The 27,797-nt window shown below is 48.5% G+C and overlaps 1 protein-coding gene across 3 annotated transcripts in view; it reads left to right on the top strand.

Moving 5' to 3' along the window:
- The window catches only part of si:ch211-51h4.2, a 117,938-nt gene that overhangs the window by 88,879 nt on the left and 1,262 nt on the right, over positions 1-27,797 (top strand). For 2 of the 3 annotated variants that reach the window (XM_035412320.1, XM_035412319.1), the window contains 3 exons: positions 21,819-21,933; positions 25,607-25,709; positions 27,579-27,648. In XM_035412320.1, the coding sequence (XP_035268211.1) occupies positions 21,819-21,933; positions 25,607-25,709; positions 27,579-27,648 (288 nt within the window). Of the gene's footprint in view, positions 1-21,818; positions 21,934-25,606; positions 25,710-27,578; positions 27,653-27,797 lie in introns of all 3 variants that reach the window. The other variant, XM_035412322.1, reaches the window with a different exon arrangement.

Below are 27,797 nucleotides of genomic sequence, written 5' to 3'. Positions count from 1 at the left end.
CCTGTCAGGTGAACTGGCCAGAGGAATACGCTGTGTCGTTACTGCCTGTCTGGTGATTGGCAGGAGAGATTTATTTTGTTTTTGTGGGGGGGGGGGGGGGTGTTTAAAGAAAGCCGCACTCTAGAAAGAGTCCTCCTGAAGCTCTGCTGGGAAGCTAATCTGTGACTGTGGCTGTCTGCACACAGTCACAGATTACTGTCTCTCTCTGTCTGCAGGGCAGCCTGCTAGAGCTGTCAGGCCTGCTACAGCTGCTAGGGCTGCTAGAGCTGCTAGAGCTGCTAGAGCTGCTAGAGCTGCTAGGGCTGCTAGGGCTGCTAGAGCTGCTAGAGCTGCTAGGGCTGCTAGAGCTGCTAGAGCTGCTAGGGCTGCTAGGCCTGCTAGAGCTGCTAGGGCTGCTAGGCCTGCTAGAGCTGCTAGGGCTGCTAGGGCTGCTAGAGCTGCTAGAGCTGCTAGGGCTGCTAGAGCTGCTAGGGCTGCTAGGGCTGCTAGAGCTGCTAGGGCTGCTAGGGCTGCTAGAGCTGCTGAGGCTGCTAGAGCTGCTGAGGCTGCTAGAGCTGCTAGGCCTGCTAGAGCTGCTAGGGCTGCTAGGGCTGCTAGGGCTGCTAGAGCTGCTAGGGCTGCTAGGGCTGCTAGAGCTGCTAGGGCTGCTAGAGCTGCTAGGGCTGCTAGGGCTGCTAGAGCTGCTAGGGCTGCTAGGCCTGCTAGGGCTGCTAGGGCTGCTAGGGCTGCTAGAGCTGCTAGGGCTGCTAGAGCTGCTAGGGCTGCTAGAGCTGCTAGAGCTGTTAGGGCTGCTAGAGCTGCTAGGGCTGCTAGGGCTGCTAGAGCTGCTAGGGCTGCTAGAGCTGCTAGGGCTGCTAGGGCTGCTAGGGCTGCTAGAGCTGCTAGGGCTGCTAGGGCTGCTAGGGCTGCTAGGGCTGCTGGAGCTGCTTTGTTAGTTAGCATCTGATCCCTCAGCAGTGAGGAGACAGGCAGACACAGTTTGCTGTGGGATAACCTGCCCAGGGAACAGGAGACAGGGTTAAAGCACACCTTCACTGAGCCGTTGTGCGGAAGGACACTTTAAACACAGGTATACAGGTGTACAGGTGTGTTATTCATACCCAGTCCCTGAGACCTGCCTTCTGTTTACCCTGTTTTATTGGGCTGAATTGAGCAGAAGCAAAGGAGAATCAAGCACACAATGTGGGTGTGTAAATGAGGCTTTTCTAACTACATCCTGTTCTAGTTCAAATCCACCGTCATCTTTAGCACCGCTTTTCAAATGTGGGTTTTCAAGGGTGTGGGACTCGCTTCCCAATGTGTTCATGCCTCAGTTCTCATGTGTTTTTAATGGGTGGGTTTTCAGTCAGGGCTTGGTGGTCATCCAATTTATCCTGTTCAGTCCTGGGTTTTCACTCAGAAGCCGGCATGAATATTAATAGTGAAGTGGTGGTTTGGTACATGGCGTATCACTGAGAAATGACAAGTTTATCTGTCTTCTGTTCTCCCTTGAGTTTTCATCCTGGATATGCCCTGTTGGGTCTCTTGCCACTTCTTTTGTTCATTTACTGCAGTGTATTTAAATGTTCACTGGGGTAGTTTTGTTCTTATTTGCATGGCTTAGTTTAGTGTTCAGGAGGCTAACTGACAGATTGTCAATCGAGTCTGTACTTACTTGCTTTCTCTCCTGGGACTGTACCCCCCCCCCCCCCCCCCCAACCCCTGGGGAATTACTGCGCTTCTGTCCCTGATCTTTGTAATGCGTTTGGATTGTAAGGGTTTCTGGGTAAAAGTGTGCTAAATGCCTGTAATTAGCTAATGAAAGTCCTCTTTTTTGACAGCCTTAATTGATTGGGCAATACATCTGTCTTCATAAATTTTGAGGGGACCTACCTGCATATTTTTCTGGGCACTTTTTTTATGACATTGAATTATAAGATTGATAGTTTATTACTGTGTGTCTTTCAGCTTCTCTGTCTATCTTTGAAAATCTCAACCTGCCGTTTCAGGCAAACATTGATAGCCAACTGGAGATGATCTTTTGTTCATTTTTCATATGGTTGTATGGGTGGGCATCGTTCTCACATTAATTTAGACTACATGAGCAGTTCAGCAGTGAGTAAAATGAATGTAGCGAAGCTATTGATGAGCACGTGTTTATATTTACTGGGCTTTATTCAATAATTAATCATTATTAATGTATTATTAAAATCCCTGACAGCCGAGAATGTATAATTAATGCACCGACTAACTACATTTACTGCAAGTGGTACTACTGTCTGGGTTGAGGCATGAATCAGTGTGACCAACCTTCATTCTGCCATCAGTATTTATGTGGAAATGGTTTTAGTTTTCACATTTATTTTTCAGGAAAAATAAAATAATGATGATAATAATAAAAATAATAAAAAATCTATTTTGGTTTTCTGTAGCTGAGATGCAGCAAAGTTAGTGCTTGTTCTCTAGCGGCCGCTAAGTGTGCTTGTTTACTTGGGGCCAATCAGCACGGCCTCTCTATCAGCACCCAATAACATAAAGCCAGGAATTGAGATATTTCAGTCACTGCATAGGGCGGTCTGTGTCTAGCTATCCATCAGGCAGTGAGATGCATAAGTTTGTGATTCCCTTTGTCCCCACCCACAGCCAACCAGCAGAAGCCCCGCCTACAGTGAACAGGCCCCGCCCACAACAAGCAGTAAAAGCCCCACCTATAATGAACAGGCCCCGCCCACAGTGTACTGGCAGGAGCCCCGCCCACTGTTTGATCCTCCTGGGCAGAGTCAGGAGTCTGAATGCTGTGTTACTGACAGGCTCATTAGATACACAATGCATTCTGGGGCTTTTTTTATTTTTTCTTCTTGTTGAATTTTTCCGAAGTTGTCTTGACGGAAGCCGTGATGCACCTGCGGCGTACAGGAGGAGAGCTCCGTCAGGAACACACGGAGACGCCGACTCTGAGCTCACGCTGCCGGGAATTCTCTTTCTGCTCAGAATGAGTTAACTCTCGGATTAAACGTTACCCTTTCCAAGAAAACAATTTTTTTCACACCTCTTTCACATCTGAACTGTTCCAGGCTGTGCGGTGACAATTCGGCTGTGAAAAAGATCTTTTTCTGTACCGTTCCCATGGCCTGTGTTCTCAAAATCAGTGCAGAGGGGGAGAGAAGTGAGCCTTAATGAATAATGTATCACTTCAGATATTTCCAGCTCAACCGCGCTCTTCTCCTCTCTTTAATTCCACTAAGCTTCACCAGCCTCTTAATGATGCTCAATATTTGAATTCCAGCCATTTGTAATCCAAGATTTGGGAGCTTTCCTTTCATATTTCTGTGTGTTTGTTTCCTGTGTGTAGGCAGATGAAACAGGTCCTGTGCCATAGCTCGCTAAATTTGGCTTACACATCGTCCAACACATTCACACTCACTGTTGCTTTTGTTTTGGGGAAAAAAATCCTTTTTTCAGGTTTGCCCTGAAAACATAAATTTACACGTGTCATAATCGATTGTTTGCTTCTGCTTCATTCAGTCTTGTCTGATCATTTTGTAGAACATTTTTCTCTGAAATGATTGCCTTTCATTTTGTCACAAAAGGCGCTTTGCTGTTGAGATCGCTGCTTCAGTGTAGAATGAATAATTCATGCTTTGTTGCCGTCAGATATTGTGCTGGTTTACTCATTACCTTATTTTGCTGTCTCTGTAATGAATTCCTTCCCTTCTTCTGCGTGCTCCACTCGCTGGTGTGCAAACACAGTGTTTGATGTCGTTGTTTTCCTGTTGTCAGACTGAAGATGTGCGTTTGAGTTGGACTGCTGCTCATCCATCTCTGCCTCAGATTTGACATTTCAATGCAGAGACTTCACACACCAAAGGCCCCCAACACGCTAATAACTCCCACACACCAACAGCCCTCACACGCTACACGCTAACAACTCCCACACACCAACAGCCCTCACACGCTACACGCTAACAACTCCCACACACCAACAGCCCTCACACGCTACACGCTAACAACTCCCACACGCTACACGCTAACAACTCCCACACGCTACACGCTAACAGCTCCCACATGCTACGCGCTAACAGCTCCTACACAGCCCTTACAGCAGTGGTCCCCAACCCTGCCCTAATTCCTACTAACTAATTAGCATCTCACTGAGATCTCTAGTTGTTGAATGAGGCTTTGTTAGGGTTGGAGTGAAAACCTACAGGACGGTAGATCTCCAGGACCAGGGCTTGGCAGCCCTGGGAATGGCCCTACATGCTAGCACAGCACAAATAATTATAATTATAATATAGCACATTATAATTTTAAGTTTTATAGTTTAGTTTTATAGCCACTCTCCAAACCATTACTTCCTTATTGTCTTCAGTTATCCGAAATATTAATGATCATGTTTTATATTCGTACGGTATATTTCAGCAGATGGCTCTCTGTTCTGTTTATTCCACATGGATTTATGGCTTCATATTGACTGATGTCTGATGGAGAATTTACTGGACTTTACGTTTCATTCATGTGTTGATTTTCATTTGATACCAGACACTCTCCACATGCGGCATTCTGCCTGACGGCTGCCTCTTATTTCCTGTTTTGATTGTTTCTCAGTGCTGATATTGGCTGGCAGGCAGGCAGGCAGGCTGGCAGGCAGGCAGGCAGGCAGGCAGGCAGGCAGGCAGGCAGACAGGCAGACAGGCAGACAGGCAGACAGACAAGCAGGCAGACAGGCAGGCAGGCAAACAGGCAGACAGGCAGGCAGGCAGGCAGGCAGACAGACAGGCAGACAGGCAGGCAGGCAGACAGACAGACAGACAGACAGGCAGGCAGGCAGGCAGGCAGACAGACAGGCAGACAGGCAGACAGGCAGACAGACAGGCAGGCAGGCAGACAGACAGGCAGACAGGCAGGCAGGCAGGCTGGCAGGCAGGCAGACAAACAGGCATGTTTTATATTCATATTTCTGCCATGAATATTTGAATGTCTTCACAACTCTGCAGATTTCCCTGCTTAAGCCCCCCCCCCCCCATCGCTATAGAGACGGTCCTTCAGGTGCCATCACCTCCAGACACGGAGGACTTACCGGCAGTTCAGAATGAGAGCGTGTCCCAGGGTCGGTGTGCGTTTCATTAGCGCCGCGCTTTGAGAGCCGCTCAGGGAATTTACTGCTTAATAAAAGAGACAAACTCCCCCCGCGCTCGTCCGCCGTGCCCCGTTTCAGCTCTGAATAATGCATACCGCCCCCCCCCTCCCCCCGGGTCCGGTGCTTAAACAGAGCGCATACCGCCCCCCCCCCCCCCCCCCCCCCCCCCTCGGGTCCGGCGGTTGAACAGAGCGCGTGTCGAACACTCCCCCCCCTTCCTGACTGCCTGACCTCGATGCTCAGGTCAGGGCTCGCCTGCTGATGCTATGGATACACGCATCTGCCACACGTGCTGCTCTCCACATTACCCTGCGTTAGCCCACCGCCCAGTCTGCAGCGGAGTTAGCCTCCTTCAGATCTACTGTGTGGAGCTACGCCCAGTCTGCAGCGGAGTTAGCCTCCTTCAGATCTACTGTGTGGAGCTACGCCCAGTCTGCAGCGGAGTTAGCCTCCTTCAGATCTACTGTGTGGAGCTACGCCCAGTCTGCAGCAGGGTTAGCCTCCTTCAGATCTACTGTGTGGAGCTACGCCCAGTCTGCAGCAGAGTTAGCCTCCTTCAGATCTACTGTGTGGAGCTACGCCCAGTCTGCAGCAGGGTTAGCCTCCTTCAGATCTACTGTGTGCAGCTACGCCCAGTCTGCAGCGGAGTTAGCCTCCTTCAGATCTACTGTGTGGAGCTACCGGGACAGAATTAGGAAGTGACTTCTAAGAAGTCTAATACAGTTTCCTGTATGTGTGTGTGTGTGTGTGTGTGTTTTTGGTGTTTCTCAGAGTGCACTGAGCCAGAACCCAGGAGATAATAGCTTATGATGCCAATATGTTGCTTTGATGTGCTCAGGATAAGTTTCAAATCAATTACACAGGAAGTGCTTCCACAAAGTCAGTAATGACTTCATGTGGATCTAATGAAAACATGCAGCAATTACAGCACACCAGACGCTGGCTAATGGGGTAATGGATGCATGTGGAGTGAGAATGGAGAGCCATGCAGGTCTGTGTTGGTTAACCATTCTCTGGCTGTTGTGACATAATCTATGTTGTCTCACCCAAATCTTGCTTGGCCTTTTTGACAAATCAGGTTTGAACCTGTTTTGCTGAGTATTCTGTACATTGTGAGGTTTTGCCTGTTTGTTCGTTTGTCGTGTTCTGGACTGTAGAAGATCAGGGTGGCTCAGACTGAATTGGTCCAGTTTTAGGCCCTCTGCTCATTTTAATTCGGTGTCAGTTTCATGGACGGGCAGAAACTGAACACTGTATGGCTCAGGGCGGCAGGCTGACTTCGCCCCCAGTATTCCTGAGATATTAATCATAAAATTAATGTTGCCCAAAAGTGCAGGCACTCCATTATTTGTTAATTGTGAGGTTAAGCAGGCCAGATGTTTAGAGGCCCCAGGTATTTGTGTGCGTCTGAGTCCCCGGCTCGTTTCCTTATTTAACTGATATATCATCTGTCTGCCAGCTGTCATCCAGTCGTCAAGGCTGAAAGCAATCAGGAGCGGGACAGGGGGGGGGCGGGTCCAGGGTGATGTCACTGCTCTGGTTTTGGACGGTGCACTCAGGAGCAGGACAGAGGGGGGGGGTGGGTTTAGGGTGATGTCACTGCTCTGGTTTTGGACGGTGCAATCAGGAGCGGGACAGAGGGGGGGCGGGTCCAGGGTGATGTCACTCCTCGGGTTTTGGGCAGTGCAATCAGGAGCGGGACAGAGGGGGGGCGGGTCCAGGGTGATGTCTCTCCTTGGGTTTTGGGCGGTGCACTCAGGAGCGGGACAGAGGGGGGTGGCGGGTTTAGGGTGATGTCACTCGGGTTTCGGGCGGGGGGAGGAGGCCCAGATGGCTCAGCGCTCCCATGCGGTCGTAATCCGATTGTCCGGAACATTCGGGATCACCTTGGAATTGTGAGAACAAAGGTGCAGCAGCTGCACTGCAGGTGTGTGCTTATCTGTCTCTTTTTCCAACTAGCCCCCCCACCCCACCCCACCCCACCCCACCCCCGGTGGAGTACTCTTGCAAGAGCCCAGTACTCAGATTCCCCTGAAGCTTGAAGTGCAAAAGTTTAATATAGAAATATATAATTATTATATTGCACCTGCTCCAGGGCTTTCAGACTCCTGGGAGGGGGGGGGGGGTGTGACTGCCCTCCCCCCATCCCAGCCCTCAACAAGCTCCCCGCCCAGATTATTCTAATACGCGGCATCGTTTCCAGTTGTTTCTACAGCATCTTGCTGAAAAGATGAGAGAACCTCCATATGTGCAGATTTCTGCAGGTAATTAATGGGATTAGGCTCTTAATGTGGAGACTGTTACCAGGCAGCTGTGCTCCGCCCCAAACCTCCCGATAGCGAGCGAGGATAATAACGCTCTCTCCTGCCGCTCGGGGTCTCTCTCTCCTCTCTCCTGCCGCTCGGGGTCTCTCTCTCCCGCTGCTCGAGGTCTCTCTCTCCTGCTGCTCGGGGTCTCTCTCTCTCCTGCTGCTCGGGGTCTCTCTCTCCTGCCGCTCGGGGTCTCTCTCTCCTGCCGCTCGGGGTCTCTCTCTCCTGCTGCTCGGGGTCTCTCTCTCCTGCTGCTCGGGGTCTCTCTCTCCTGCCGCTCGGGGTCTCTCTCTCCTCTCTCCCGCCGCTCGGGGTCTCTCTCTCCTGCCGCTCGGGGTTTCTCTCTCCTGCCGCTCGGGGTCTCTCTCTCCTGCCGCTCGGGGTCTCTCTCTCCTGCCGCTCGGGGTCTCTCTCTCCTGCCGCTCGGGGTCTCTCTCCTCTCCCGCCGCTCGGGGTCTCTCTCTCCTGCCGCTCGGGGTCTCTCTCCTCTCCCGCCGCTCGGGGTCTCTCTCTCCTGCCGCTCAGGGTCTCTCTCTCCTGCTGCTCGGGGTTTCTCTCTCCTGCCGCTCGGGGTCTCTCTCTCCTGCCGCTCTGGGTTTCTCTCTCCTGCTGCTCGGGGTTTCTCTCTCCTGCCGCTCAGGGTCTCTCTCTCTCCTGCCGCTCGGGGTTTCTCTCTCTCCTGCCGCTCGGGGTCTCTCTCTCCCGCCGCTCGGGGTCTCTCTCTCCTGCCGCTCGGGGTTTCTCTCTCTCCTGCCGCTCGGGGTCTCTCTCTCCTGCCGCTCGGGGTCTCTCTCTCCTGCCGCTCGGGGTCTCTCTCTCCTGCCGCTCGGGGTCTCTCTCTCCTGCTGCTCGGGGTCTCTCTCTCCTACCGCTCGGGGTTTCTCTCTCCTACCGCTCGGGGTTTCTCTCTCCTGCCGCTCGGGGTCTCTCTCTCCTCTCTCCTGCCGCTCAGGGTCTCTCTCTCTCCTGCCGCTCGGGGTCTCTCTCTCCTGCCGCTCGGGGTTTCTCTCTCCTGCCGCTCGGGGTCTCTCTCTCCTGCCGCTCGGGGTCTCTCTCTCCTGCCGCTCGGGGTCTCTCTCTCCTGCCGCTCGGGGTCTCTCTCTCCTGCCGCTCGGGGTCTCTCTCTCCTCTCTCCTGCCGCTCTGGGTCTCTCTCTCCTGCCGCTCGGGGTCTCTCTCTCCTGCCGCTCGCGGTTTCTCAGAATCGCGCACTTAACTCATCTGATTGATGAGATCAGGAATGTCACTGCTAGATAAATTCTCTCCTGGCAGAGATCAGCGCGAGCCTATTGGAATAGATGGTGAAAAATGTCTGTGCATATTTGACATTTGTGCCGTTGCAGCGGCTTAATTTATCCTTTTCAGATGAGTGGTGCTTTGTGTGATGTGAGCCGCTCAGATGCACTTCTCTGTGCACTGTCAGAGCTGTGCTTAAGCCTGGTTTTAGATTGCAGTCTCTGTGCTTAAGCTGGGTTTTAGATCACAGTCTCTGTGCTTAAGCTGGGTTTTAGACTGCAGTCTCTGTGCTTAAGCTGGGTTTTAGACTGCAGTCTCTGTGCTTAAGCTGGGTTTTAGATCACAGTCTCTGTGCTTAAGCTGGGTTTTAGACTGCAGTCTCTGTGCTTAAGCTGGGTTTTAGACTGCAGTCTCTGTGCTTAAGCCCGGTTTAGTAGAACAGGTTCTCCTGCCCTGGAAATCCGTGTTTCCCAGTCAGCCGTTACTCCTCGTTCTGCAGCCCCAGTTTCTGCCTGCTGATGTCTCTCCTGGTTAGGGTTAGGGTTAGGGTTAGGGTTGGGGTTAGGGTTGGGGTTGGGGTTAGGGTTAGGGTTAGGGTTGGGGTTGGGGTTAGGGTTAGGGTTAGGGTTAGGGTTGGGGTTGGGGTTGGGGTTAGGGTTAGGGTTAATGTACGGGCCTTGATGAGCGTCTCTTTGGGATGGAGGAAGTTGGGATGGAGGAAGTGGGTTTAAATGTGAATGATGGTTTGATTGCCCTCCGCTGAAGAGTCTCTGCTAGCGGGCGTGTTCCTGTGCTCCTGTCCTGCTGCTGATTGGCCATCTGGCCGTGTGTTCACTGCTGATTGGCCTTCTGGCTGTGTGCTCTCGCTGCTGATTGGCCCTCTGGCTGTGTGCTCTCTCTGCTGATTGGCCTTCTGGCTGTGTGCTCTCGCTGCTGATTGGCCCTCTGGCTGTGTGCTCTTGCTGCTGATTGGCCCTCTGGCTGTGTGTTCACTGCTGATTGGCCTTCTGGCTGTGTGCTCTCGCTGCTGATTGGCCTTCTGGCTGTGTGCTCTCGCTGCTGATTGGCCCTCTGGCTGTGTGCTCTAGCTGCTGATTGGCCCTCTGGCCATGTGTTCACTGCTGATTGGCCTTCTGGCTGTGTGCTCTCGCTGCTGATTGGCCCTCTGACTGTGTGCTCTCTCTGCTGATTGGCCCTCTGGCTGTGTGCTCATAATGCTGATTGACCCTCTGGCTGTGTGCTCACAATGCTAATTAGCCCTCTGACTGTGTGCTCTCGCTGCTGATTGGCCCTCTGACTGTGTCCTCTCTCTGTGGCCCACGCAGGTTAACACAGTAAAACTCAGAGGTTTGAAGCTGAAGAAATCTGGGGGTGATGAATGTCTTACTCCGCTCAGACAGATTGGATCCTTCCAACTGTTCAGTTACATTTTCACACAGATGATAAATGAACAAAGACAGCTGTCCTGATTGCAAACAGAGACAGTTTTTCATGAATTAGAACAGTTTCATTTGAAAGCCTTGTTTTCCTCATGTGGCTTTGGCCCCTCCCTCACACCGAAAAACATTGTTATTCCCATTCTGTTTGACCCCTTTCATGTTTTTTTGATGAAGTACTTCTGCATATAGTATCTTGTGTATCTGAACTGCCGCTGTTTTAATTTCTTCCCTTGGTTCTCATTTATTCATGCATTCATTCATAACTGCTCTGGCGAATGAGAGGCATCAATTGTAAAGCGCTTTGGATAAAAGCGCTATATAAATGCAGTCCATTTACCATTTCTTGTATTGACAGTGACTTACATAGTCATTGTGACATCATGCAGGATTCATGATGCAGCCCGAGGAGCACACGTGTGGAACAGGCTCATGGGCCACAGTACGAGCATCCTGCAGTCTGTTTTTAACATGCACACAGTGACATGCAGTTACACATAAGAGCTGCATTTATACTGGTGTTTCTGCATTACCTGAATGCACTGAAGCTGTTTTCAGGTTTATAAGCATTAGAGACAATGAGACACGTCCTGTCAGCAGCCAGGAAGTAAAGCAGAGAGGGGCGGAGCACAGTGCTTTAAACAGGGAAAAAGATTCCACCCACTATTCCGCCCAAATTTCAGCTCTTTCGTGTGGGCTGATCGATGGCTGCTCAGCCCAGGGTTAAGAGTCACTTTTCTCTCCGTCAGTTTCCACCATAAAAGACTAAAAAGCCGCTGCCTTCCCAGACAGATTCCTCCCCTGTGAATCGGAGACCAGACCAGGTGTGAAGGTCATATTTAATCAGGCTGCGAGAACTTTACTCACTGCCTGCCTGAACGAACAGCACTTCCTCAACACCGCTGGTTTCTGAGCAAAATCACCGCCTGCAGCCGCACGCCTGCTAATGTGCTAGGGATGTTTTCTGAAGAGCATTTGAAGGAGAGGCGGTTTTTGATCATGGTTTCAGATCGTTTTGAGTTTTCAGGATTTAGATCATGATGAATTTTTCATTTTTTAGATCGTGTGGAGTTTTCAGGTCTTGGCGGTGGTGATGGTGGATGGAGGGCACGCTGGCTTGTGATTGGCTCTTAGTGGTGGTGATGGTGGACGCAGCGCACGCTGGCTTGTGATTGGCTCTTAGCGGTGTTGATGGTGGATGGAGGGCACGCTGGCTTGTGATTGGCTCTTAGCGGTGGTGATGGTGGATGCAGCGCACGCTGGCTTGTGATTGGCTCTTAGCGGTGGTGAGGCATGGTTTGGCAGCACCAGGTTTTGAGGCCTGTCTCGGCACAGTGTGAATGACACACCATTTATTCATCAAAATGAAGAAACTGTCACAAAAATGCTTCTGAAATGAAATAATTGGACTTTTATTTATTTATTTTTGCACTTAAGACTTCCAGAATGTCATGGAAAATGACATCTGAATATTTAAATATAGTAGCATCAGAATTGCAGTGAGGCCAAGTGGCTGATGTTCTCTTGTCATGTGTATTTATTTATTTTAAATTCTATTTTTATTCTTTTTATTGATTTTTTATCTCTTGTGTGGTTGCTGGGTCTCTGAACTTCATATGCCTGTGGAATGGGCGTGGCTTATGGATGACTGCGTGTAGTATCACTGTTGGATGTTTACAGAGGTACTATTTGCTTTAACATGGTTATCTCTGATAGTTAAAGTTCGTCTTTAGCAGAGCAGTGTTATATTATTAAACTCTGGGTATATCCCCTGAGTATCAAACACACCTGAGTATCATAATCAAACACACCTGCTGTGCGATTGCTGTGTTGGCTCTAATGCAGCTCTGTGCACATGCAGGTTATATACGCTTTACCTGTCTGTGTGCACACGCGGGTTATATACGCTTTACCTGTCTGTGTGCACATGCAGGTTATTTACGCTTTACCTGTCTGTGTGCACATGCGGGTTATATACGCTTTACCTGTCTGTGTGCACATGCGGGTTATATACGCTTTACCTGTCTGTGTGCACATGCGGGTTATATACGCTTTACCTGTCTGTGTGCACATGCGGGTTATATACGCTTTACCTGTCTGTGTGCACATGCAGGTTATTTACGCTTTACCTGTCTGTGTGCACATGCGGGTTATTTACTCTTTACCTGTCTGTGTGCACATGCGGGTTATATACGCTTTACCTGTCTGTGTGCACATGCGGGTTATATACGCTTTGCCTGTCTGTGTGTACATGCAGGTTATTTACGCTTTACCTGTCTGTGTGCACATGCAGGTTATTTACGCTTTTCTTGTCTGTGTGCACATGCGGGTTATATGCGCTTTACCTGTCTGTGTGCACATGCGGGTTATATACGCTTTTCTTGTCTGTGTGCACATGCGGGTTATATGCGCTTTACCTGTCTGTGTGCACATGCGGGTTATATACGCTTTACCTGTCTGTGTGCACATGCGGGTTATATACGCTTTACCTGTCTGTGTGCACATGCGGGTTATATACGCTTTACCTGTCTGTGTGCACATGCGGGTTATATACGCTTTACCTGTCTGTGTGCACATGCGGGTTATATACGCTTTACCTGTCTGTGTGCACATGCGGGTTATTTACGCTTTACCTGTCTGTGTGCACATGCAGGTTATTTACGCTTTACCTGTCTGTGTGCACATGCAGGTTATTTACGCTTTACCTGTCTGTGTGCACATGCGGGTTATATACGCTTTACCTGTCTGTGTGCACATGCGGGTTATATACGCTTTACCTGTCTGTGTGCACATGCGGGTTATATACGCTTTACCTGTCTGTGTGCACATGCGGGTTATATACGCTTTACCTGTCTGGTTACATTCAGCCTTGCAGGTCTTCAGCCTTCTTATCCTCTTCTCTTGCCGGGCCCTGGTTAGTTTCCATGGAAACGGTGTCAGTTTCCTCTGTGATGTAACGGGCCGTGTATGGGCCCGGGTGTGTTACAGGCAGGTAGATATTGGCGGGTTTGTGAAGCATGCAGACGTGCGCAGCAGGCGGCATGCTGCGATTGGCTGTGTGATTCGCCAGCTGGTTTATCCCGCTCCTCAGCTGGGATTAGCTGTTTAGCAACATTATGCTTTAGCAGTCAAGTTTCCCCGCTCAGTTTACACTGTGTGAAATGGGCTTTGAGTGGAGCTCCGTCGATCTCAAATCGCTCTGAAATGCTCGTTGTGCGTTGTTCCAGTACAGAGAGCATTATGGGGGAACTGCTCAGTCAAAACCCACGAGAAGGGTGCCGTGTTTTGTGTCATACGAAACATTTAAGGAATAAACTGTGCAGGAGAAGTTTCAGAAGTATGCAGTGGTTAGTGTGCTCACTGATGGAGATGTTCTGAACTGTTGTGTTTCCCTGTGGATAAGCTCCTGTGATTGGTCCAGTTCTGAATGCTGTTGTGTTTCCCTGCGGATGAGCCCCTGTAATTGGTCAGGAGTGACGTTCTGAATGCTGTTGTGTTTGCCTTTGCCGGTCCTGTTTATCTGGCTGGAGACGTAAAAGCGTTTTTGTTCTGTGTGTTGCAGTTGCCTTTGAAACATAATGAATTATTGGCTCTAATTCAGATGAATCATTAGTGTGCTGGCCTCTTCCAGCAGCTGAAACTGTGTAAAGAGAAGAGTGGCTTGAAGCACTTGCCTGCTTTAATTAGTAACTTTCTGCTTAATTTTGAGTTTGTGCCGCCTGTCTGATTAAATTTAAACTCGACTGCAGAAAAGTTCCTCTCACCCCCACCTGGCTGATCATACCCCATGGATCACCATGGTCTCTCTCTCTCCCTCTCTCTCCATCACTCTCTCGCTCTCTTTCTCTCTCTCCGTCTCTCTCTCCCTCTTTCTCTCACTCCCTCTCTTTCTCTCGCTTTCTCTCTCTGTCTCTCCCTCTCTCTTTCTCCCCCTCTCTCACTCCCTCTCTCCCTCTCTTTCTCTCGCTTTCTCTCTCTCTCACTCCCTCCCTCTCTCTCTCCCTTTCTCTCTCAGACACACTTTCTCCTTGAGAATTGAGAAAGGTAAAATAAGATAAAACCTGATCTGCGCTTTCATACAGAAAGCATTAAAAAAAAGAAAAAACAGACAAAGTTGACAGTCTCCTGAAGAAGAAACTAGACTCAAAATATACTTTTTCTTTATCAAAAGGTTATCTCAATTTGATGTGGGAAATGGTGTAATCTACACTGCCTTGAGGTGGATGAAAGCTGAGATTGGAAGAGAAAAACTCTCCTCTTCCTCTAAACCTGAACAGACTGCTGCCTTCTGAGGGAGTTGCAAGGTATTCTGGGAACTGTCTGGAGGAGAACATGGATTTCATAAAAGCTCAGTGCTGTTAAGCCTTCTTATTTTACCTGAGATTCCATTAATCACCCAGCATGTTATTCTCTCAGCCTACCGTGGACACGGAGAGAGAAAGAGAGGAGGGGAGAGACGGAGGGAAAGAGAGAGAGAGAGGGGAGGAGAGAATGAGTTTCATGCTCTGAGCCTCCTTATGTTACTGTACCCCTATTTCATTATTCAGGGGGTTTTTCTGTAAATTCAGGGGGTTTCTCTGTAAATTCAGGGGTTTTTTCTGTAAATTCAGGGGGTTTCTCTGTAAATTCAGGGGGTTTCTCTGTAAATTCAGGGGTTTTCTCTGTAAATTCAGGGGGTTTCTCTGTAAATTCAGGGGTTTTCTCTGTAAATTCAGGGGGTTTCTCTGTAAATTCAGGGGGTTTCTCTGTAAATTCAGGGGGTTTCTCTGTAAATTCAGGGGTTTTTCTGTAAATCCAGGGGGTTTCTCTGTAAATTCAGGGGGTTTCTCTGTAAATTCAGGGGGTTTCTCTGTAAATGCAGGGGGTTTTTCTGTAAATTCAGGGGGTTTCTCTGTAAATTCAGGGGGTTTTTCTGTAAATTCAGGGGGTTTCTCTGTAAATACAGGGGGTTTTTCTGTAAATTCAGGGGGTTTTTCTGTAAATTCAGGGGGTTCCTCTGTAATTTCAGGGAGTTTTTCTGTAAATTCTTCTCTGTAGAAAACCATGCAAGATGTTTTGGTGATTGTGATGATGACTATGAGTATGCAGGTCACCAGTCTCAAGGATTTCCTAGATTGACATGCAATATTGACATATTCTTTTGGTTTTGGTTATATTTTGATTGGTATATTCCATATATACTCTGTCAGGAACTGCACAGTTGATTTCACCCTCTTGAGGTGTTATTGTCGAGTTTATTATTAGATATATGTCTGGGCCTTGCATGGTGTGTCAGAGACTGCACGTATTAAACAGATGTTTTTCAGAATGATTCATATTGGATATAATTTCCCTCTCTTCTCAAGGGGAGTGCTCAGATGGGGCTGAATGTTAATTTCTGGAAGCATCCCAAGAGTGTGCTTGTGTGATAGGAAAATAAGGTGCTTGTTCAGATACTAAAATAAAACAATTTTCCTGTAAGTCGGTAACACTGTTAATCAGAAGAATATTTTTTGTGTTATAGTGTCGGTAAATAAAGTGAACAAGCCAAGACAATGGCATTTGAATGCTGTTCAAGATGTGAAAATATTTATGTTGATTTGAGAATGCTTTCATGCAGGCAACTTTGGGCCATTTCAGTAAACCCATGTCATTTCCTGTTTCTTTCAAATGGAAGAATAAGGAATGGATGAATCCTTTGACTGAAAAAAAAAATGTAATTAAATGCGTAGAACTTGATAGCACCACTCATTTCAGACATGTCCCTAATATAATGGCTCATTTGTTGTTGAATAAAAATCTGTAATCATGAGCTGCTTCAGCACTGACAGGTCAGCTGGGATTTCCAGGTCCTCACCCGCAGTGTTAAATATCTCCTGTTTAACTGACATTCTGGGGACGTTTTAATGACTCAGGTCATCAGTAATGAAGCTGAAGTACACGGGCTCATTTGTTCGTTTTGGAAATGTGTGCGTGTGATGACCTCTTCAGCCCACCCTGGGGATACCTGTGTGGAACACTTCAGTGTTTTAACCGTTAAAACGGAGAATAACCTGAGGTTCATATCCCAGTAAACATCCACCTCTATCCCACGCACTATGGATCAGGCTTCTGCTTTATATGGACTCTCTTATTGCTCCAGTCTTCTGAGGCTGTTTTATTTATCAGCTCTGCTTGTGCTGATGTCTGAACTCGGCGCTGTGCGGCTGTGTTTGTGTTCCTGGGGGGGCTGTGATGGTGGGCTGGCAGCTGGCGTCCATGGGACGGGGGACGGGGGGGGTCAGGATGGGGGGTTTGGGATGGGGGGGGGGGGGGGTCGGGAAGGGGGGGGTATTAAACCCTAATCTGTACAGGCTTCCTCTCTGGGACTGGCTGCTGAAACACTGTCATCAGCCGCAGAATCTGTGATGTAATTTAGGGGCAGTGTGGCGTAGGGCCCTCTGTCCCAGGATGCTCAGCGGCTCTGTCCGCACCTCAGTCTCTTTCCTCTGTCCCAGGATGCTCAGCGGCTCGGTCCGCACCTCAGTCTCTTTCCTCTGTCCCAGGATGCTCAGCGGCTCGGTCCGCACCTCAATCTCTTTCCTCTGTCCCAGGATGCTCAGCGGCTCGGTCCGCACCTCAGTCTCTTTCCTCTGTCCCAGGATGCTCAGCGGCTCGGTCTGCACCTCAGTCTCTTTCCTCTGTCCCAGGATGCTCAGCGGCTCGGTCCGCACCTCAGTCTCTTTCCTCTGTCCCAGGATGCTCAGCGGCTCGGTCCGCACCTCAGTCTCTTTCCTCTGTCCCAGAGGAGTCCGAGCCCCTGCCCCTCCGCCCCCCTTTATCCAGTACGGGTCATAGGGAAGTGTGTGTGTGTGTGTGTGTCTGTCTCTGTGTGCGTGCTTGTGTGTCTGTGTGTGTGTGTGTGTGTGTGTGTGTGTCTCTGTGTGTGTGTGTGTGTGTGTGTCTCTGTGTGTACATGTGTGTGTGTCTCTGTGTGTGTCTGTGTGTGTGTGTGTCTCTGTGTGCGTGCTTGTGTGTGTGTGTCTGTGTGTGTGTGCATGTGTGTGTGTCTCTGTGTGTGCATGTGCGTGTGTGTGTGTCTGTACTCTGTCATTTTTTATAGCTTTTAAACCGACCGTTTTTCATTATAATGGAGAAATGCAGTTCACAACTTTAGTGTGAAGATTGACCTCTCATTATCTGGGTTTCTTACTTTGAACCGTACCGCTGTGTGTGCTGTATTATGTACCGCTGTGTGTGATGTATTATGTACCGCTGTGTGTGATGTGTTATGTATTATGCCTTCATAGTTACAGCTGGAGGTATGAGGTTAAATGTGTGAACACTGAAGTGAGCACATCAAGTTATGCATAGTTTATGTTCTCTGTTATCCAACACTCTCAATGCAAAAGGCTTTCTTTCCCCCAACCTGGGAATTTCTGTAAGAACCAAATCAGTCCTTTGGGATTATCATGCACAAAACATTCATGTACAATGGTTTACTTAAATGAGCTGAAATGAAAAGGTCACCTACAGTCAGGATGGTGGAGAGGTGTAAGTTTCTTGATCAGTGATGCTCAAAATACATATCAAAATAATTAACCTACAAAACAACTGTGATCAAAACTTGATCACAGCATCATAAACTAAAAGATAAGTGCATCTAATTTTAATCACGTCGGGACTATAATAAATGTAGCCAGCAGCTAGTAAGTGCGGCTTTAGCAGAATTAAGTGATTTTAGAAGAATGCGTAATTACCATGCACTGGGTCTGAACACAGATCCAGAAGCTCACGGTTTTCACTGACCTGCTGGACAGCGCTGTGTCTGAAGGGAAGTGCGGCTGCTGCTGCTTGTCATTTCCTGGGGCCGTGATTCAGGCGTGTGTAAATTATCCTGGCGGTTTTAATAAGAGCTCAGCTCTGACTGCACTCCCACACAGTTGCTCCTGCTCTGGAGAGGCTCGCTCTCTTCAGCTTTATTCAGTTTCACAATAACTGCCTCCGCTCCGCGACCGTACAGAAGAGTGTCCTTGCGCTGGCGGTAAAATATGGGCCGGCCGGATCTTATAACAGGAAGTGCGCAGGTGTCTGGGCGGCTCGTGCCATATGCGCGATTACTCCAGAGACTTGTTCAGAAAATACGCGCATGTGGCTCATCAAAGTGGCCTTCATCATTTGGCTCTTCATCGTTTGGCTGTACCTGCTCAGAATGAGCCTCAGCGCACGCACGGTGTTCCGTGGGCTTTGTGATGCTTCCCACAATCCTCCTGGATTGGGCTGTCCTTGTATTGCCTTCAAGAGTCGGAATTCAGTGCCAGGCTGTTTTTGGAACGGAGTGTGGAACGTAGACTGTAAACTGCACCAAACAGCCAATCACAGTGTTCTCTTGTGACTTTTTTACCTAAGTGGTCACAGTGCAGAGCAACAGCAGTCCTGCCTAACTTTCTAGATGAAGTGAGGGGCTTCAGTGTGGGGGACGGGGGGTATGGGTACCCCTTTTTTTAATGAGTGTCTGCGGGAGGAGAGGAACCCCTCAGACCTTATTAGACTGAGCCTAGGGGGCGGGGGCGGGGGCGGGGGCGGTGGCGGGGGTGGGGGTGCCTGTGACCAGGGCCCCCATGCCTTTAAAGATCAGCGCTGCTCCCTGTAACCCAAAACACAGTCTGCGTTTTCCCCCAAATGCCGTACAGATCTCGTCATCAAGCCAATACTGGCCTTAAAGGCTGTGTGTGGGGGGGGGGATTAGTTCAGATATCCTTCTGATAACCAAGAGCAAGGTAGAGGAAAAGAACTGGGTGTCTGAAACGCTTAGACTTTCAGAGAGACTCCAGACTCTTGCTGTCATTCTCTCATTCTCGCCCCCCCCCCCCCCCCCCCCCCCCCTCCCCCCCCCTCCCCCCCCCTCCCCCGGAGGCTCCTCAGGCTTCGAGGAGATAAATGAGACAGAGTTTGGTGGGATCCTGATACGTGTCGAGCGTTTATTTGCACTCTGTGTGCAATTTGTTTTGTTCCACCTCTCTCAGAAGAAACTAATGCGACCACTGCTCTTCTTCATCTTCTTCTCCTCTTCCTCTTCTCAGGACTGTCAGAAATCATCCAGCTCACGAGCTGCATTTCCTGAGCGCTTGTAGAGTTCTCACATGCCCACGGTTGTTTTCACCAAGACGTGAAAACGCACACATTCATGTACTAATTAAGATGCTATTTTAATACAACTATTTTCATTTCAAATTGGATTTTTTTATACACTTATCAGTTTTATTAGCATTATGCAGAAATCAGTATAAGGGAACACATCTGTCGTGTGCAGTCAATATGGGTATGTTGGCGGAGATCGCTGGGAATTTTTCTCTAAAAGATCTTGGGCGCCATCTAGTGGCTTCCCTTTCTCATTACAGGTGCTGTCTCTGTGTTTCCTGCCCGTGTGGCTCTGGGTAGTATTCATGATTTTAATACACTTTCCACTGTTACAGTGGCTGCAATCACAACCACACAAACAACAATTTCAACCGCCGACAACAGCATTTAATTATTTAATGTATTTCCTGTTATAAATGAAATGATGCAGCGAATGATTTTAAGAAGTTACAGCCGTACTGTTCTTTTTCACTTAAACACTCCTCATTTTTTATTTTCGAAATGTCATTGTATCATATAACGGTAGCCTATTGTACATTTTCAAATTTCCCAGTTAAATTTAAATCTGTGTTTTGGCCTCCCCCGTGTCAGTGCCCTGTAATTAGCTGTCATCAGCGGGGCATTGCCGTGCACGTGGAACTTCCTTTGCCATCATCACTTTTAGTGCAAATGCATCGATTAGCCTGACAGCGCTATTGGCTGCATATACTGAGGCGATCACACGGATCTTCATCTCTGGTAGGTAGGATGCAGCTGTTTAAAAAAAATTTTAAAATAAAAATATTTGGATTTTGGTTTTATTTGATTTCGCCGTCCAGTTCGGTATACTGAGTGCCTGAGCTGAAGTATTGGCGGTCTTCCTCCTGGCGGCTATCGGAACGCTTTCATTGGAGATGAATCCTGCCTCTGTGTGGCTTCACTTCACGGTGAGGTTTCCGCGGGCTTCGGCGGCAGTGAATGAAATACTAATACACGCGATGAATGCTGCCGTTTTAATGAGAGTTCCGCGCGGGTTTGAGCTGCGCGCCCAGCCGGACCGCGGGTCGTGGCGAGAAACTGCCATTAATCACAGCACTATCTCGCACGCGCCGTTAATCACAGCACCATCTCGCACGCGCTTTGCCACCGTCCGAAAAGTTTGACACATCCGTCACGCGAGGGCATGTCCTCGGTCAAACGTGCGCTCAGAGAAGATCTGTCCAAGGCCACAGGGTGGCGCTGTTTCACAGAGTGTCGCATCGACACGAGCTTGTATTCTCTCCGAGCAACATTCCCATGCGCAACCTGTCACGCACCGAAGAAGCCCCGCGACTCCATGCGAAATTTAGTATCTGCCGCAAATAAAGGAGAAATGAGAGAGAATGTCCTCTAAGGCCAGACTATCTGAGATCCTGGTCACACAGCAGCCTCTTTAGATCATCTATTAACGGTCCGTGGTTTAGTAATACTGTGAGATTAGGGCTGAGAGCAGCAAAATGAGTTTGATCTGCTTTGTGATGTCGATCACGATCTCAAATAATCCACAGAGGACCATGTTCAGCCGCATTCTATAGGACAGAAAATTGCTGTTAGAGCGTTCATGAATTTAACCGTTGATTGGCTATTATTTGTGTCTTAGATTTCACCATATATATGCCTCAGATACTTTATTTGAAATACCTTATCTCTTTAGACCCATTATGTTCAGTTTAACCTAAAGTGTTATAACACAATGATGTGAATTCAGACCATTCAGCCCAACAATGCTCGCCATTTTCCGACCACTAAAGGCTACCTAGTGCTCACCTGGCCTTGGACACCCCCAGAATTTCTGCCTCCATGACCTGGCAAGCAGCGGCTACTCTGTGAAGAAATTCTTCTTAATATCTGAGCACAAAATTTACCTTTTGCTAATTTCCATTTATACCCCCTCATTCTACTGACAGAACTCGACCTCGTAGCTCACCTTGTTAATCCCTTTTATGTATTTAAAAGCTTCAATCACCCCTAAGTCTCCTTTCACTGAGCTGGAAGAGATTAAGTATTTTAAGTAAGTTTTTCCTCATAGGTGTTATTCTTCATACCAAGAACTAATTTAGTTTCCCTTCTGGTGTTTGATAATTCATGAACTCAATGAAATGCTAAATATAATGGCTCAGACTGATTGTCAGTGTGGTCATGTCCTAGCTCTCAGCTACAGTAAATACAGTTGCTAAGTTCCGTCTTTTTTCTAAAATACGCTGGAACTCTATTGGTCTCTGTTCAGCTGTGTTCAGCTGTCTGTCAGCTTGTGCTGTGCTGTTGGAAGTCAGCTGTTTATGCTGAAATGGCCTTTTGTGAGTCTGCAGCTGCTGTCAGTTGTGTGTGAATTCCGCTCCTGATTTCACTTCCACTCAGCAGCTACCAGAAGCGGCTCCTTCTTCATTCAGATCTGCTCAAATTCATATCCAGCTTCTGAACAGCTGAGAGAGAAATGTACCCAGCATGCACGGCGGCCGCTCGTCAGGGCCAGGCAGTGAGTGAAGGAGGGTGTCACTCCAACGCGCGTGTGTATGTGTGTCTCTGTGTGCGCTTGGGACAGCTGTTTTCTTTAAACATCCCTGTTTTTCTAACACAGCATTGGTCTTTTGCTCTGTCCTTGCAGATCATTACCCAGAAGTACAGTCGCTTCTCCTGGGTGGCGCAATTGATCCAGACTTTTATTGCCATCAGCTTAACAGTCTCCTTTCTGGTTATGGGCTCGGCGATGAAACACACAAGTACGTCTCTACATGTTTTCTATATACGTCCCCATATGTCCTCTATTTACATCCCCATATGTCCCCTATACGTCCCCATATGTCCTCTATTTACATCCCCATATATCCCCCATATGTCCCCTATATGTCCCTTATACGTCCCCATATGTCCTCTATTTACATCCCCATATGTCCTCTATTTACATCCCCATATGTCCCCTATACGTCCCCATATGTCCTCTATTTACATCCCCATATGTCCCCTATACGTCCCCATATGTCCTCTATACACGTCCCCATATGTCCCCTATATGTCCCCATATGTCCTATATTTACATCCCCATATGTCCTCTATTTACATCCCCATATGTCCCCTATACGTCCCCATATGTCCCCTATATGTCCCCATATGTCCTCTATACACGTCCCCATATGTCCTCTACGTCCCCATATGTCCCCTATATGTCCCTTATATGTCCCCTATACGTCCCCATGTGTCCTCTACGTCCCCATATGTCCCCCATATGTCCCCTACATGTCCCTTATATGTCCCCTACACGTCCCCATATGTCCTCTACGCCCCCATATGTCCCCCATATGTCCCCTATATGTCCCTTATATGTCCCCTACATGTCCCCATATGTCCCCTCCACATTCCCTGTCTGTCTCTGTATGTTCCTGTGTGTCATTTCCTGGGGAAATCCGGTATTCGCCAGGACCATAGTTGCGGTGTTGCCACATGGCGGGTGTGCGGTGTAGATGGGTTGCAGGTGATTGGTCGGTGTGGTTTGTTTTCAGTTACACACCAGGATCTGGGGAATGGGCTGTGAGCCAGGGGAGAGGAAATGACACCAGTCTTCTGCCAGTTTCCTGTTTAAGTGCAAATCTCCATGGATACGGCCCAGAAGTTGCACTTTTCTATCAGTTCATTTGTCTCCCTGACTCATTTCTCCAGAGCACCACCATCCTGAATGGGACAAATGAAACATTTTAATTTTAAATACATCCACCCAGAGCAACAAACAGCTGGCTCTGGCATCTCTCAGGGATGGGAGGGTTCTGATTGGCTGGGATTACGGCGTCTTATCGCTCATTAGCGACACCTGCTGGTCAGCTGGGTGCCGGCACATCCGCTGCACAGAAAGCGTCTTCCTGCGGCTCGTAACTGGGCGATGTGATGCCACCTCCCTTAATAACCACGATGAGACGTGGCGACGGGAATGGCGTGCTTCATTACCACATCCCGACTGTGCCCTCAGAGTTCACTGCCATCGGCACCAAAATGCGTGGAACTGGACATTCCAAATTAGGGGGAAAATGGGGGAAAAAATGCATTTGACCCATGGCTTGCTCTACGGCACTTCTCTGGTTTCACGTAAGCCCTGTTGCACAGATTAAACTGGCAGATCTCTCTCCAGCGCTATCCGCTAACCTGTAGCGCCTGTGTTAGCTTTTCGCTGCGTTACCTGGCTGCTGTTCTGTGCAGTCCGTACGTTGGCAGGCTGTTATATCACCAGTCTGGCTGCCCCAGGCCCGGCCCCGGAACATTAAACACTGTTTTATTAGTGTGTGACACCTGTCCTCCGCACAGCCCGTGCAGCCCGTTCAGCCTGCTTGGCCTGCTCAGCCTGCTCAGGCTCGGCCTGCTCGTCCTGCTCAAACTGCTCAAACTGCTCAGCCCGTTCAGCCTGCTTGGCCTGCTCGGCCTGCTCGGCCTGCAGTTGGATCATTGCCATCTTCTGAACTGAAATCCTTCCCACTCATCTAAATCTAACCCAGCACCCTCCCACTCATCTAACCCAGCACCTTCCCACTCATCTAACCCTAACCCAGCACTATCTCACTCATCTAACCCAGCACCTTCCCACTCATCTAACCCTAACCCAGCACTGTCTCACTCATCTAACCCAGTACCTTCCCACTCATCTAACCCTAACCCAACACCCTCCCACTCATCTAACCCAGCACCTTCCCACTCCTCTATCCCTAACCCAGCACTATCTCACTCATCTAACCCAGCACCTTCCCATTCATCTAACCCTAACCCAGCACTATCTCCCTCATCTAACCCAGTACCTTCCCACTCATCTAACCCTAACCCAGCACTATCTCACTCATCTAACCCAGCACCTTCCCACTCATCTAAATCTAACCCAGCACCCTCCCACTCATCTAACCCAGCACCTTCCCACTCATCTAACCCTAACCCAGCACTATCTCACTCATCTAACCCAGCACCTTCCCACTCATCTAACCCTAACCCAGCACTGTCTCACTCATCTAACCCAGTACCTTCCCACTCATCTAACCCTAACCCAACACCCTCCCACTCATCTAACCCAGCACCTTCCCACTCCTCTATCCCTAACCCAGCACTATCTCACTCATCTAACCCAGCACCTTCCCATTCATCTAACCCTAACCCAGCACTATCTCACTCATCTAACCCAGCACCTTCCCACTCATCTAACCCTAACCCAGCACTATCTCACTCATCTAACCCAGCACCTTCCCACTCAGTGCTGTTGGGCAGCTCTGGCTCTGCTGCTCACATTAGTCAGGTGATTACGTTTCTCCCGCACTGTAAGTCACCTGGAAGAATGTGTCAGCTAATTTAATGTAATGTTATTATATAACGGTTAATGTACTCCCCCAAAGCCATTAATAACTCTTAATAATATTTAGATGTTAATGTTCTGCATTAACAGCTCTGACTTTCCAGAGAGAGATGTGTGCTGAAAATGGATGTGTGTGAGAGAAGGTGTGTGTGAGAGAAGGTGTGTGTGAGAGAAGGTGTGTGTGAGAGAAGGTGTGTGTGAGAGAAAGGGTGTGTGAGGAAAGGTGTATGTGAGAGAAGGTGTGTGTGAGGGAAAGTGTATGTGAGAGAAGGTGTGTGTGATGGAAAGTGTGTGTGAGAGAAGGTGTGTGTGAGAGAAAGTGTGTGTGAGAGAAAGTGTGTGTGGGAGAAAGTGTGTGTGAGAGAAAGTGTATGTGAGAGAAAGTGTGTGTGAGAGAAAGTGTATGTGAGAGAAAGTGTGTGTGAGAGAAAGTGTGTGAGAGAAGGTGTGTGTGAGAGAAGGTGTGTGTGAGAGAAAGTGTGTGTGAGGAAAGGTGTATGTGAGAGAAGGTGTGTGTGAGGGAAAGTGTATGTGAGAGAAGGTGTGTGTGAGAGAAGGTGTGTGTGATGGAAAGTGTGTGTGAGAGAAGGTGTGTGTGAGAGAAAGTGTGTGTGGGAGAAAGTGTGTGTGAGAGAAAGTGTGTGTGAGAGAAAGTGTGTGTGAGAGAAAGTGTGTGTGAGAGAAGGTGTGTGTGAGAGAAGGTGTGTGTGAGAGAAAGTGTGTGAGAGAAGGTGTGTGTGAGAGAAGGTGTGTGTGAGAGAAAGTGTGTGTGAGAGAAGGTGTGTAAATGTGTTTGAATGGCTCCCGCCTGCAGGTGTGTTTGAAAAAGGGTCTGCAACTAAACTGATCATTTGCTAAAAACTATCAAAAAAAAAAGTGGCAAAAAAATTATTCTGTGATGTAAAATTACGGTTCATTGGGTTTTTTCTACATGATGACAGCAGCAGAAGTCCAGCAGGACCTGAGTGAAAATCTGAACCGGGCAGAAGAGCAGCCTTTGTGTGTTCATCATGGCGGAGTGTGTGTGTGTCGTGACGCTTCGCGGTGGTAAACAATGCGTTTGTGTCTCCTTTCAGTCGACGGGTTGGTGACGGCACACTGGGATCTGGAGCCAGAGGGTGTGTCAGGAAGCTGGGAGAAGAGTCTACCTCATTTCCTGCAGGGCTGCAACACCCAGAGGTGTGACTTCCTCTCGCTGGTCATTTACCCAGAGTGAGGCTTCATAAACCACCAATGAGACCGCAGAGTGAGGCTTCATAAACCACCAATGAGACCGCAGAGTGAGGCTTCATAAACCACCAATGAGACCGCAGAGTGAGGCTTCATAAACCACCAATGAGACCGCAGAGTGAGGCTTCATAAACCACCAATGAGACCGCAGAGTGAGGCTTCATAAACCACCAATGAGACCGCAGAGTGAGGCTTCATAAACCACCAGTGAGACCGCAGAGTGAGGCTTCATAAACCACCAGTGAGACAGCAGAGTGAGGCTTCATAAACCACCAATGAGGCCGTGGGGTGTGGCTTCATAAACCACCAATGAGATAGCAGAGTGAGGCTTCATAAACCACCAGTGAGACCGCAGAGTGAGGCTTCATAAACCACCAATGAGACCGCAGAGTGAGGCTTCATAAACCACCAATGAGACCGCAGAGTGAGGCTTCATAAACCACCAATGAGATGGCAGAGTGAGGCTTCATAAACCACCAGTGAGACAGCAGAGTGAGGCTTCATAAACCACCAATGAGACCGCAGAGTGAGGCTTCATAAACCACCAATGAGACCGCAGAGTGAGGCTTCATAAACCACCAATGAGGCCGTGGGGTGTGGCTTCATAAACCACCAATGAGATAGCAGAGTGAGGCTTCATAAACCACCAGTGAGACCGCAGAGTGAGGCTTCATAAACCACCAATGAGATAGCAGAGTGAGGCTTCATGAACCACCAGTGAGACCGCGGGGTGTGGCTTCATAAACCACCAATGAGATGGCAGAGTGAGGCTTCATAAACCACCAATGAGACCGCAGAGTGAGGCTTCATAAACCACCAATGAGACCGCAGAGTGAGGCTTCATAAACCACCAATGAGACCGCAGAGTGAGGCTTCATAAACCACCAATGAGACAGCAGAGTGAGGCTTCATAAACCACCAATGAGATGGCAGAGTGAGGCTTCATAAACCACCAGTGAGACCGCAGAGTGAGGCTTCATAAACCACCAATGAGACCGCAGAGTGAGGCTTCATAAACCACCAATGAGACCGCAGAGTGAGGCTTCATAAACCACCAATGAGACCGCAGAGTGAGGCTTCATAAACCACCAATGAGACCGCAGAGTGAGGCTTCATAAACCACCAATGAGATGGCAGAGTGAGGCTTCATAAACCACCAGTGAGACCGCGGGGTGTGGCTTCATAAACCACCAATGAGACCGCGGGGTGTGGCTTCATAAACCACTAATGAGACCGCAGAGTGAGGCTTCATAAACCACCAATGAGACCGCGGGGTGTGGCTTCATAAACCCTGTAGTGGGTGGAGCAACACTGGCCTGTCAACAAAACAATGTTTGGGTAAATGGCTATAGACAGTTTATGTGAGGTCTGACCAGTTTTGGTTTAATGAAACCTGGCTGTCTACATTACATTACAGGCATTTAGCAGACGCTCTTATCCATAGTGACTTACGCTTTTTACATTTATTCATATCCATTTATACAGCTGGATATATACTGAAGCAACGCAGGTTAAGTACCTTGCTCAAGGGTATAGCAGCAATGTCCCACCAAGGAATCGAACCTGCGACCTTTAGGTTACAAGACCATTTCCATGTCTGTTTGTTAGGATGTACCATTTCACAGCATTATGAAGAAAAAGCTGAAAAAGTATGATTTTACTAGTTTGTATTATTTAGCACTTTTAGTAGAAAATGCTCCAATTTGTTCTTATATTTTCAAAACATTTCATTTCTTGAGGCACTTTAAATGAAATATGAATGAGCTTTAAATTAAAGATGGCGTTGAATAATAAATAATTCTCTTTTCCCGTTTCTAGATTAGCCCGTGGATTTATGTCTGTTCTGGCATTTGGGCTCATTTTCCTGGTCGCAGTCTGTGATCCGAAGGCAGGTACTTTATCTGTCTTTATGTGAACGTCAGGCTGTTGACGGATGAAATGTATAGAAGTGGGATGTCACTCACACTCACTCATACTCACATTCTCACTCACACACGCATTCATGCATGCACACACACACACTCACATTCTCACTCA

This window comes from Anguilla anguilla, chromosome 4 (assembly GCF_013347855.1).
Source record: "Anguilla anguilla isolate fAngAng1 chromosome 4, fAngAng1.pri, whole genome shotgun sequence".
Classification (NCBI taxonomy): domain Eukaryota; kingdom Metazoa; phylum Chordata; class Actinopteri; order Anguilliformes; family Anguillidae; genus Anguilla; species Anguilla anguilla.
Note: the sequence above shows the minus strand (reverse complement) of the source record. Positions and strands in the feature narration are given on the sequence as shown.